Raw genomic sequence first — 13,542 nt, forward strand, 5'->3', positions numbered from 1 at the left:
ATTTTCGCAAACACTCTGATGGATTTAAAAAAAAACATTCGATTTTGGATAAACGATAACCTAATTCCAGTTTATCACGTGGCTTTGTGATCACGTCGCTTGCGTGTTGTAGGTATATACCAATTTATTTTTGCAAGTACCCGTTAATGTGATATTCGAGTGTTTGAATTGCCGAACAAAAATAGCTCCTTTAAAGTCCAACGTTAAATAGATTGACAAGTTTATTTAAGCATTGTAAACAGCTTGATTTTAAAATGTATGCTTTGATGATTTAATACGAGAAAAGTAACTTTCTTAATATGTGGGTGTTACTATAACTCTTGATCATCATCATCATAGTCTGTTACTCTTGGCAGAGCAGTCGTGGTCATGTGGAATATTTGCTTAATAATAAACTCTTGATACGTGGTCGTGAAAAGCGAAGACACATAATTTTGGTCATTGTCATCAGTAAAATGTTTTAAGGTTCAATAATTATATGTTGCCTAAAATCCCGAAATCATTTGCTGCATCTGTATTAATCAAAGAATTTAAAGAGAACCTGGAAAATTATCGTGTCAGAAGTGTTTGGCTCTTACGAGTGCTATCTTTTCTGGAGTATCAATGGATCAATAATCTCGGCAGCGATCAGCTGGGGAACTTAATTGAAATCGATTGCCTTATTACTTTTTGTGGCGGGTGGGAAGAATCGAATTAAGTACCCATCGACCTCTGGGGCAGTACAGTGGGTAATGTGTGACTATTACCCACTTGAAAACCTGCTAGCGCTGTCAACCTTGATACCTCATAGTTTCAAATAAGAGGGGGCAACGATTGTTGCAAAATTCGGAAATCATCATGAGATTTATATCCAAGGCGTAGGTATGAGGTTTCAACAAAATAAAATTGATACGCTTTTTTGGTAATTTTACATTGTGTTAAATGTTTGGCTATTAAATCGTGTGCTCGTCATTTTTTATACGCAATGACGTATTAGTTTTTTTTCTTTTTTTTCCCTACCTATGCTGATAGCCTTGAGAGGCTGTTTCAGCTTCACCCTAACGTTTGTAGGTGAGCTCACGGGGCTCAAACCGGAGAGCTGCTAACACTGACCCTAGCAAGAGCAGTGCTTCGCAGAATCTACCACGGATCGGAAACGCGATCCACTGAGAAGATCCGGCGAGAAACTCAGTGGGCTGTGTCTATGGGTTAATTTGCTCGTCGAGCTCTTCGTCGCAAGCGACGGGTTCGACGAGGACCAGTTCTTGTGATACCTAAAAGCACCGTTAATGGATACGTATTACATAGGCAATTATTATTAGTTATACCAAATTTGCAATGCAAAATACATATTTTTCAAGTCGATAACGCAATGTAAATATTCGGCTATGCTTACAAAGCATTCGTTCCAAAATGGATTCGTCAAAATTGGCCCAAAAGTTTTTGCGTAATGCTCAAACATGCAAAAATTTATATATAAATCACGATTTGGAAACAAGGACACATCATAATTTCAAATATCGTTGTTTGTTTTTTTAAATTCAACATTATTTTTATTGTCTTGCAAACTGAACGTTACGTAGTCATATTGTAGTATTTTTCTCGGTTTTCGTGTGTCATAGACATAATTAAAACTACTTTTACGGCTTAATCACGCGTTTTTTATTGCCTTTTTATTATTTTGTTCTGTGTGAAACGTGAAAGTCTTCTTTTTTTTCTATATAACAATTGATAGTAATTAGGACGGTATTCAAATGTCGACGAATAACACCTTAGTCGGCCGCGACCACGAAATCTGTGGAATACTCGAAATGTTAAAAATAATATGAGGAAAATAAATAATAAAGCAGTAGAAGTAGTTCCAGTCATATTATGCTTTCATGATATTAAGTTATTATTTATTTACAAACGGCTTATCTGTCATTATCTGAGGGTGAAGCGCGTGACGGCTTCGTCACATGAGTGACCGCTATCGTTGTCATGTGAGCAGAGATAACTAGTTAGGCCTACAGCACCAGACTGTAAACTGCGATATCGCTGCATTATTGTTGACTCGTATTCAAGTCCTTAAGAGTGTTGCCAGGTATCCATTTTTTCAACTTCTCACGTGATTGAGGAAGTGCAGAGACAATACGCGCAAATCTTAATTTAGTTATCAGCGTCTAGTCTGCCTTTGATACATAATTCTCAATTTCTTTGGTACATCGGCAGAAGGTAGAAGATAGGAAAATGGATAAGGAAATGGAGGTGCCACTCCAATGGGTGATAGTGAGCTAGCAGTAGCTAGAGTAGGCCGCGGTCGCATGCTGGTTTGTTCTGGTTCACAGCGGAATATTATCATGAAGAACTTCGGTTTTTTGTTACTGTTGGTCAAGCGAAACAAGTGTGTTCTGGTAACAGAGGAAGGATGGACATGCTTCTAGTATGTACAATAGTGATTTCGACCTTATGGCCGAAATTCACTGCGTGATGACCTCGATGGTCGCTCAGTAAGAACACTAGTAAATTATCGGTAACATCCTTGATCTAAATCATCGTAGCTACATCACTAATTAAATTTTATACTGGTGGTAGGACCTCTTGTGAGTCCACACGGGTAGGTAGCACCACCCTGCCTACTTCTGCCGTGAAGCAGCAATGCGTTTCGGTTTGAAGGGTGGGGCAGCCGTTGTAACTATACTGAGATCTTAGAACTTATATCTCAAGGTGGGTGGCGCACTTACGTTGTAGATGTCTATGGGCTCCAGTAACCACTTACCACCAGGTGGGCTGTGAGCTCGTCCATCAATCTAAGCTATAAAAAAAATTTCATTGAACGTCCTATTTTGGTAATAGGTATACAGTAACAGCTCGACAAGTGGTACAAGTGAGAGCATCACGAGTAGTTCGGCATCGGCAGTTCAAAAGAAGAACAAGCTAGGGCTGGCTCTTCTTATAACCATGACCGACTCTTCGGATATGTAAGTATGGGACGAGGTATTAAAAATTGTATCATTATTTATGTTTAGTGTGTTGTATTGAAGGCGTTGAAGATAATATTGGCTATGGAGACTTCCGGATAGTCGTGGTCAATGGCTGCTTATTTATGCCGTGAAGCAGTAATGTTTATTAAATCGTGATATGCGACAGACAATTCTGAGATTGTATCCACTGTTAGAGCCGATTTCATTTCTATTACTTGGCACTGCTGCGTTCACCAACATAGTGTTTTTATTGTTAACCCTGTTTCCTGAGCTCTATGATATGTCTTTCTCGATGATGTTGATGGTAAGGTGTCTTGTGAGCCGACACGGGTAGAGGCCACCGCCTAGCCTATTTCTGCCGTAAAGCAGTAACGCTCCGGCTTGAAGCGCGAGATAGCTATTAAACTATAGAACTGAGACTCAGTACTCATGTCTCAAGGTGAGTGTCGGCATTTGCATTGTTGAAATCTATGTCCTAACCATTTAATACTAGTGGGCTGTGAAGTTATTGAAGTTATTCACTTGTTTGAGCAATAAAAATAGTCAGCGCTTTAAAACTATCCCTAGGATTCGGTTCTTTGAATAAAACAAATCGTGAACGTTAACAGGGATTTGGTACGTCGTTGCGTGGAGCACTCACCACAACTCCAAGCCATGGTGTGTAGGTTAAGGCTTGCAATACTGGCGGCCGGGGCTGGCGGGGCCTTCGTGTCGACTTTGCATCGAGCAGCCGAAGACGCTGCCAAATGGTAAGTTAAAGCATTTCGTCTCGGACAAGATATTTTTTATTGCTCTAGTTTGGTAGGGTAGATGGCTCGCTTGTGTTAATTTTGTTACTAGTGGCCGTAGAAAACGAGTGCCGCAATGTATGTGTAGCCCATCATAGAACATAAGATATTTGATAGATGTCTGAATCTCGCCAACATTTATTTAACCGTAGGCAGCGACTTGGCTCTGTCCCTGGCAGTGCTGACGTACATGAGCGACGGTAACCACTCACCATCAGCTGGGCCGTATTATTATTTTATTGCCTATACGGGCAATAAAAATCCTGCCTATTTCGCCGCGAAGCTATTATATGTTCTGGTCTAAAAGGTGGAGCATAAAGGCGGATATATATATCTCGGATATTCGGTATCCCATCAAGTGGCATTTTTACCAGTGCATGCAGTCAATTAAATTTTGTATACAAGTTTATATACAGTATAAGTATAAGTTTATAGACAAGTTTCGAACAACAACATTTACATTTTTTTATTTTTTTTTTATTGCTTAGCTGTGTGGACGAGCTCACAGCCCACCTGATGTTAAGTGGTTACTGGAGCCCATAGACATCTACAACGTAAATGCGCCACACACCTTTTGAGATATAGTTCTAAGGTCTCAGTATAGTCACAACGGCTGCCCCACCCTTCAAACCGAAACGCATTACTGCTTCACGGCAGAAATAGGCGGGGCGGTGGTACCTACCCGTGCGGACTCACAAGAGGTCCTACCACCAGTAATTACGCAAATTATAATTTTGCGGGTTTCATTTTTATTACACGATGTTATTCCTTCACCGTGGAAGTCAATCGTGAACATTTGTTAAGTACGTATTTCATTAGAAAAATTGGTACCCGCCTGCGGGATTCGAACACCGGTGCATCGCTTCAATACGAATGCACCGGACGTCTTATCCGTTAGGCCACGACGACCACAAAATTACATCATCGGTCTAAAGCAATATTACACCCGCGGAAGGTCTTTCTGTTCTCGTTACCCCCAAAATTTCTAAAGTTGATCTTTTTAAGTCCCGTTTGCTTTATAGGCTCCTTGTTTCGGTACAGGAATAAACGAACAATTGATAATGTGGTTCCACGTTCAATATACACAACGGAAGATGGTTCCATTATATTTGGCAGCATATTGCAATTGCTAATGACCCGAACGACGACTGTGTCGACAGCGTCATTAATGTGAAGATACAAAAAATAATATATTTATATGAAACGTACTGTTACGTATGCGAATGAATTTTCAAGAGTATCGTGAAGTTTCGGTGCAATAGCTCGTTAAGAACTGACACTTCGGTCATCGCTCAGCCGTGACATCAAAGGTCCGATATTAAAACTGAATTGATCGCGTTAATGTTCCGATAAATTTATTAATCATCCCTGAACATCCAATATAAATGTTAATCCTATTAATATTATAAACGCGAAAGTTTGTAAGAATATATGGATGTATGTTTGTTACCCATTCACGCAAAATCTACTGGGTGGATTTTGATGAAACTTTAGAATAATATAGTTTACACATCAGAATAACCTATAGGCTATAATTTATAAAGTCTGAATTACCCAAATTATAATGATAGATGTCAAATAAGTAGGTAAAAAAAAATCTACCATCTTATTTTAATATTTTTTTCCTACCTATTTTTGTAACCTCGAGGGGTTATTCTAGATTTACTAAACTTGTAGGTGAGCTCAAACTGGGAGTGTTGCTAACACTGGCCCTAGGAAGAGCAGTGCTTCGTAGAATCTACCACCGGATTGGAAACGCGACCCACTGAGAAGATCCGGCGAGAAACTCAGTGGGCTGTGTCTGTGGGTTAATATACTCGTCGAGCCCTTCATCGCAAGCGACGGGTTCGGCGAGGACAGTGACCGGATATTTTCATAATCAATAATACATTGCAGTTCCCGAAGCGAAGCGTGGGCGGGTCGCTAGTTGTTAATATAATCGTTCGTTTTGCGTTTATAAATTATGTTTTAGTATTATTATTCATTGTAAGTCATCTTTCTCATTTCGGTTTTCTAAATTTGATCGTATAGAAGAAAAAAAATTGTTATCATCGACAACGTCTATGGCATTTATTAGTGTAGACTGTGACGGTGTTTGAATCCTTGAAGCGGGTAAAAAAAATTCTAATGTAATCCGAATTTAACACATATTCACTAATGACTCTGACTATGAAGATATAATTTTTGTAACAAAAATCGAAACCACAAAAATTGTATATGTGTAATTAGCACTTGAGATTGCGGGGCTCAAGGTGGGTGATGGCATTCACGGTGTAAAGTCTATAAGAGCCAGTAACCACTAAACACCAGGTGGGCCATAATCTCGTTCGCCTGATTATCCAATAAAAATATATATTTATAAAGTTGGAACCTCTCTTAATATTTCGATTGCAGTTAATTAGATAGCTGTTGACATAAGTATTTGCAACATTCGTAGGCTCACAGATCTGATGTACGGGCCCCGTTTGCAGCCGATGTGGTTGAATCTAGTCACGAGTGAGAAGCCCGGAGCTTCGAATAAAATGGCCGAGTCGCTGCTATCTGATCTCTGTTCCGTATTGGCCGTTGGAGACACGAAGAATACAAACTTGTAAGTATGATGGATATAACGTCACAGGCAAAGGGTCTTCTGAACATGCTTCTGGAGGTTCCCCCTATCCTGGAGGTTCCGCATAATGGGGTACAGTAGATTGGGGGGAATAGAGACTAGAGTTAGAATAGGGACAATTCTGGGATGTCACAATACTTTTGTTGAGTTGTTAGATTTAACTTTGTTGAACTGAAAACGACTTTTATTTAGTGTTTCAGAATATTAAATAGTTTAATTTAGTCATCAAAGCTTGGTAATTCATTAAAGACATTAAAAAGTTAATTACCTAAAGTTAGGTACCTACCTAACAACTAAATAGTGCCAGCCCTATGGAAAAACTCTATTGTCCCCATACGTAACCTGATTCACCCCAAAGCAAAGGTGAATCGGGTCAAGCTAGTTTTTCAGGTTTTGTGGATATTTTGTAATGAACTATATATAATAACGCATCGTATATACAAATTTAAGCCTTCGGAACCATTTTAATCTCAGGGGTATTAAGAAAAAAACCTAAGAAAAACCATTGAAAATTTTACTTATTTTATTTTGAATTTTTTACTAGTGGTAGGACCTCATGTGAGTCCACACGAGTAGGTGCCACCACCCCGCCTATTTCTGCCGTGAAGCCGTTTTAATACTAATACTGAGACCTTAGAACTTATATCTCAAGGTGGGTGGCGCACTTACGTTGTAAATGTCTATGGGCTCCAGTAACTACTTAACACCAGGTGGGGTGTGAGCTTGTTCACCCAACTAAGCAATTAAAAAAAAATGTGTTGGATTTGGAAAGGGTCCCGATTCCGCCCAACATACGGTACGGATTAGGATAAACGTCTTAATGAGTTATTGTTTTTGGGTATTTAGGGACCATTTTTCGGATAATACCATTAACGCACGACAGACATAGCGCTAATCAATATTGGTCTTTATGTATTTAGCGATGTTCTCGGCGTGGCTTTACCGCAGTCATGTTGAGGGAGTGCATATAGATTCCCTTCTTTATTTCGCCTGGTCGTGTTTTATGTAATTAACACCACAGTTGAAACAATATAAATTGTATTGATATAGCGGCATAAAGTAATTACATTAAATTAGTTATTTAACACATTATAAATTGTTTTTATGTTTTTCATATTTGGCGGTAAAAAGGTCTCGTGTCACAGACTATATTATTTTTCCCACATCTCGTGCATTCCGGCTTACGCATCATAAAAAGGTGCGTACTTAAACGCCACAATGTAAATGTCAAACAAATCAAGGTGTTGCCCAGCCGGATGCTTCACAGTTTTCTTGGTTACGTGTTTTTTTTTTGAAGGTTAATAAGAATCTATTTCGGACGGGGACGCCGGCGGTTCGCGTAAATCACGTTTATATTGTCGCTAACGAAGTATGCGAGACGATTAATTTTGTTTTAACAAACAATAGTCGACAGTCACGTGCTTTGATATCGAGACTAGGGGAAATCTAAATATATCACGAAAACGGTTCAACAATCTCTAGTATACTGTTTTCGAGTTTCGTAGCGGATTCTGTGAAAACATAACCTTTAAATTTTCTGTTTTAGATACGGCAATCTGTCTCGTTTAGTCTTGTTGAAATCCAAAATAATTGTAAATAGACATGCTTTAACAAAAACCGACTTCATATAGAAAAAAAAAAGATATTCCAAAACAAATTAATATACGCTAAAAACAATAATTATCGAAATCGGTTGGCGTGATATTGAGTTATTGAGTTATTCATGTATTTGTCGCGCACGTACTTAATGCAATTTTAATACTTATATGGTTTTCTCATGGATACCATTATCAGAACTGGACTAAATTGTAATGGGACCAAAAAAAAAAGGATTCAGCCACTCAAAAGTTATGAGGTAACAAACATAAAAAACAAAAACATAACAAACATAAAAATAAGTAGTACAAGTACTCTATAAGAATCACGACTCTCGACACAGGAACGTAACGTCGGAAATGTATGATTTCAACTTTGCGAAATTGTGATTGGTTTTAATGTTTCATAGATATATACATATATATATATATATAACATCATCTTGACGGCCGGCCATCTGTACATCACAGCAATTCGTTTGGTCGACGATTATTAGCACTGAATGGATTTAATTTAGAAAGTAATTGTGCTCCATTGACATGTACCTACTGTAATGTGGTCTATTATCAATAACATTCATGTTTAAGAAATATAAAAAAGCTATTAGGGATGGATCCAAACGTGAACCTAATTATTATAAATAAATAACTGTTCACATGAAGCTTCCTGTGGTATCGTTAGATAGGCGTTATTTGAAATATTAAGGTTTGTATTACATAAATAATGTGGAAATCAAAATTTTGCAAAGATTGTGTTGTTTCATACGGAATCGAATCATCTGAAAATATATTGTAAGTTATGTTTTTATTGTGGTCTAACCTCTAATTTTTTTAAATATATTATTATAAAAAAAAAAAAAACTAATATTCTCGCATCGAATTTAATATTGCATTAAAATGAAGAAAAAAACAGAATACAGTAATAGCGCGAATTATGTAAGAGTATTATTAAACCAAATTAATCAGTAAAGTGTACTAGTGTTGTGTATAACACAAAATATTTTAATTGAATGTGCTATTTAAAAATAACATTTAATAATCTATATATTAATACGTAAAGCAAAAATTTTGTATCCCTTTTTACGAAAATTGCGCGGACGGAGTATGAAATTTTCCACACTTATAGAGAATATAGAGAAGAAGTGCACAATGCTAATATTTTTTTAAAATAATGCATAAAAGATACATTAAATCAATAAAGAAAACGTTACACACACTACATACCATGTATTTGACGCACACACGCATGCATACTATTTATTGTCAAACTTTTGTTCTTGATGTCTGTTGTCAAATTGAGAACAGATTAAATATTGTTTGTCTTTGTTAATATTTATTAAAGTGTAGTCTTGGCGAAATTTGTGATTATAGAAGTATAAAATACAATCATAATAGTGTACAAACTTACAATTCTAATTAATTATAGTCGAATTTCGACTACTGCGGGACCTCTAGTTTAAATTACATTGAGTTTTAAAATAAAGAACGTGAACACACATGCAGATATATATCATTACGTAACATAACTCAAATACCGTTGAAGAGGGCAGTGGATAAAAAGCAGTCTCGACTCGTTCTATCTATGTATTTTAGCAAGGCCCAGAAAATTCACGTGACACGGCGATAAAGTATTTCACGATAGTATGCGAACATAATCTTGATATTTTATAACGGTCCAATGACGTGTTGATTTGATTATAGCCACTTTAATAGATCATTAAAACGATCACATGACTTTTTTGCATTACAACACAAACAGCTTCCCCCGCCTCGATGTTAATTTATGTTAAACAAATTCCTGTGACTTTGGATTCTAGAGATTGTTATTTGTAAAATAAATATTGTTATTTTGACTAGGGCAAAGTATGCTTAAGATTTATATTTGCACTGTATTTTGTTTAAATTAAAGTGGTATTTAGATTATTTCAAATAAATTATGACATTTTCATAATTTATTTAAATATCATAAGTACAATGCATTCTCTCTGAACAAAATAGTCTGTATGTCTCATTTTGTTTTAATAAAGATTGTTTTTCATTTTATTAACTCATATGACGTACATCATACATAATATATCAACGTAAACATGCGGATTTGAAAAAATCTTTAAATATATAATTCTTGTGTGAGTGTGTATGTGATTGAACTTCATCTAAACGGCTGGACCGATTTTGATTAAATTTTTTTGTGTGTTCGAGTGGATTTGAAAATTATATTCATAATTCGATCCACAATAAAATGTTTAAAAAAAAAGTTTGAAATTTTTGTATCGAAGACATTACCGGATGTCGGCACGGCTAGTTACCAATACACAATCAGAATAAAAAAAACATGTTTGGACTTTAAACTGTCAAATATAATATAATCCGTATTCGTAATGAGCAATCGGCATCAACTAGACACAGTGAGATGTTCGCGGCACTTTGGACATGTTCCAATGTTTAATGACGATGTATCATGACTAAAAAGCCCATGTTTTGCATGGTCGTTAATTACGCGAACGTGTCAATGGAAATGTTCGGCTGGGGTTTCGGTGACGCAGGTCGGGAATGTTATTTCGATACATTGCATTATTGGAATGACAACACGTGCAATATTTTTGGATCTCTTGTTCAATCTTGACGCAATATATTGTTATGATTATTCTTGTAGTTGGGCACAGGAGTATTTCAACACAGGTGGAGGCTTCAGTACTTAATGCACCTTGTAGAGCAAGAGCCCGCGACAGCCAGACCTTCGTTATTTTATAAAAGCTGAAAGTTTCTCTGTGTATGTCTCCAACACAGGTAAGAACGACCCGCGATTATAGAGTTTCGATTGTGGTTACTTGGGCAGGTAACAGGCAGTAAAGGTATATAAAATAGTACCTTAAATTCGTTAAAGTATAAAGGTTTTTTTTTAAATATTTACTCCAGAATATCTTTAGAAATCACGATATCCGTTGCCGGACACTTTTTCCAGTTGTTACCCCCTGCCAGACACCCCTAAACCTTAATAAATTTTAATTATACTTTCGTTATACTATAAAAGCTAAATTTTATATATGTTACTTAGGGACTTATAAAAATATGTTACCCCAATAGCCGGACAGTTTTAATGGTTCTTACATCTTGCCAGACACATTGAGAGCCCGCTGTAGGTGCGAGCGCGAGGTAGCAACTGTTCAAGCGGGTGTGAGCGAGATAGAGTGCTCAGTCTATTGTGATCTTTTACTGCATATCAGCTGTCGTTTATAGGATTTATCCGTTCTAAGCAGTGATATCGAGGCGCTACTCGGCATGGGAAGCTCTGTCATTCTGGCGGGCGACCTAAATTGTAAACACATCAGGTGGAACTCACACACCACAACCCCTAATGGCAGGCGGCTCGACGCGTTAGTCGATGATCTCGCCTTCGATATCATCGCTCCGCTAACCCCGACTCACTACCCGCTAAATATCGCGCATCGCCGATAAATATCGGGCCTCGAATCGATCCGCAAACACATGAAGTCATTGTCGAAACGTTACTTCGATAAGGCTATGCGTCATGATAATCGCCTTATCGTTGCCGCCGCTGACTACTCCCCGAATCCTGATCATGCAGGAGTCAGTCACCGTCGACGCCCTAGACACGTCCTTACGGATCCATCAGATCCAATAACCTTTGCATTAGACGCCTTCAGCTCTAACACTAGGAGCAGGCTTAGGGACCCCGGTAACCGTACTCGTCGAACTCGACAAAGAGTTCGCCGTGCAACCTAACCCATGCATCAGCCCGCTGAGTTTCTCGCCGGATTTTCTCAGTGGGTCGCGATTCCGATCCGGTAGTAGATTCATTCGCGAAGCAATTGCTCTTGAGTTGTTAGGTCTCCTTCGGAGGCGCTCGGGCAGTTGTTAGCAAATCCCACCCCTCCTGGCTGAGCCTTTGCTCGCCCACCTGTCCTGGTGAAGCTGGGAAGGCCTCCGGACAACCAGTAATCTTTCAATCATAAAAAAAAGGCTTTATCCTGCGTTCTTCAGGAAAGGAAAATTAAAACCATACAAAACATTTAAAAAATATCCAGAGTACCAGGAAGCTTTCAAAAATTTCCGTAACAGCGAATCAATTGAAAATTTAGATCAACAACAAAACATCTATAATAGAGGTCTATATGCAATGCTTACAATGTCCGTAATGTAATTGATATTGATGCTGCTCGACTTCAATTATTCATCGACTCTTATACAGTCTCTAATGTAAACGAAGCTTTTGACCGAAAGAAATTGCGAAATTTTGACGATCTACCACCTTGTAAAAGCGAGCTATTGCAGCAATTTTTGCGATCAAATTCTGTATATACCATTTGGAATAATGCTCATCTAAAAAATCCAACCTCATATGGAACCGGATAATGATGGCAGGGTATTGAAAGATGACAAACACCAAGATCTACTACCGAGTTATGTTAGGGATTCGCTCAAAACTCAATCAGGTATGTAATTATTATGACAAATTATTGTACATATTTTTTTTATTATTCAAATTGTATAATTTTTCTTAATTTTTTACAGAAACTGATGAATAAGGCGATATTGATATCGCCTTATTCATCAGTTCAATATCGACGACAATGAGGAATATTATAAGAACGACTAAATATTTTTCTTTGACATGTAATATTTTGTTTGTACTTTATAATATTGAAATAACATTTTTTATTTTCTATAATATTGCTATGAACGTAATAAAATAATTTTTTTATTGGATATCTTAAAAGATCACAATAGACTAAGCACTCTATCTCGCTCACACCCGCTTGAACTGTTGCTACCTCGCGCTCGCACCTACAGCGGGCTCTCAATGTGTCTGGCAAGATGTAAGAACCATTAAAACTGTCCGGCTATTGGGGTAACATATTTTTATAAGTCCCTAAGTAACATATATAAAATTTAGCTTTTATAGTATAACGAAAGTATAATTAAAATTTATTAAAGTTTAGGGGTGTCTGGCAGGGGGTAACAACTGGAAAAAGTGTCCGGCAACGGATATCATGATTTCTAAAGATATTCTGGAGTAAATATTAAAAAAAGAAACCTTTATACTTTAATGAATTTAAGGTACTATTTTATATACCTTTACTGCCTGTTACCTGCCCAAGTAACCACAATCGAAACTCTATAATCGCGGGTCGTTCTTACCTGTGTTGGAGACATACACAGAGAAACTTTCAGCTTTTATAAAATAACGAAGGTCTGGCTGTCGCGGGCTCTTGGGCTATTGCGAATTCAGGTCGAAGTCACAATGAATGAGGTCCTAACAGAAACGCTATAAACTATTGCGATTGAAATTGGCGGTATAGCAGTAGCCAGTCGTTTGGGCTCATTATATGCCCTACGAGGTATAGGTTTCATGAAGAAGACTAAAACAGTCTTGATTCCCAACTGATAGATAAAATTTTGTCTATTGCTTATTTTGTATATAAAACTATTTTTCAAATAACGTTACCTTTTAGTGACCCACTTTTAACTTTTCGGCTTTAAATTATTAAAAGGCGTTTTTTTCAATTCTATACATTTCTTTTTTATTATTACAAATTCAAGCAGAACAGATCGCTTTTGTTTTAACCCTAGCCAAAGGTTTATTTCGA

At 37.3% G+C, this 13,542-nt stretch overlaps 1 protein-coding gene across 2 annotated transcripts in view; it reads left to right on the forward strand.

Annotated features, from left to right (window-relative positions):
- The window catches only part of LOC114239601 (folliculin-interacting protein 2), a 32,255-nt gene that overhangs the window by 11,334 nt on the left and 7,379 nt on the right, over positions 1-13,542 (forward strand). For both annotated transcript variants that reach the window (XM_028169890.2, XM_028169898.2), the window contains exons 7-9: positions 2,815-2,939; positions 3,551-3,691; positions 6,168-6,320. In XM_028169890.2, the coding sequence (XP_028025691.2) occupies positions 2,815-2,939; positions 3,551-3,691; positions 6,168-6,320 (419 nt within the window). The remainder of the gene's footprint in view (positions 1-2,814; positions 2,940-3,550; positions 3,692-6,167; positions 6,321-13,542) is intronic.

Source organism: Bombyx mandarina, chromosome 22, assembly GCF_030267445.1.
Source record: "Bombyx mandarina strain Sakado chromosome 22, ASM3026744v2".
NCBI lineage: Eukaryota > Metazoa > Arthropoda > Insecta > Lepidoptera > Bombycidae > Bombyx > Bombyx mandarina.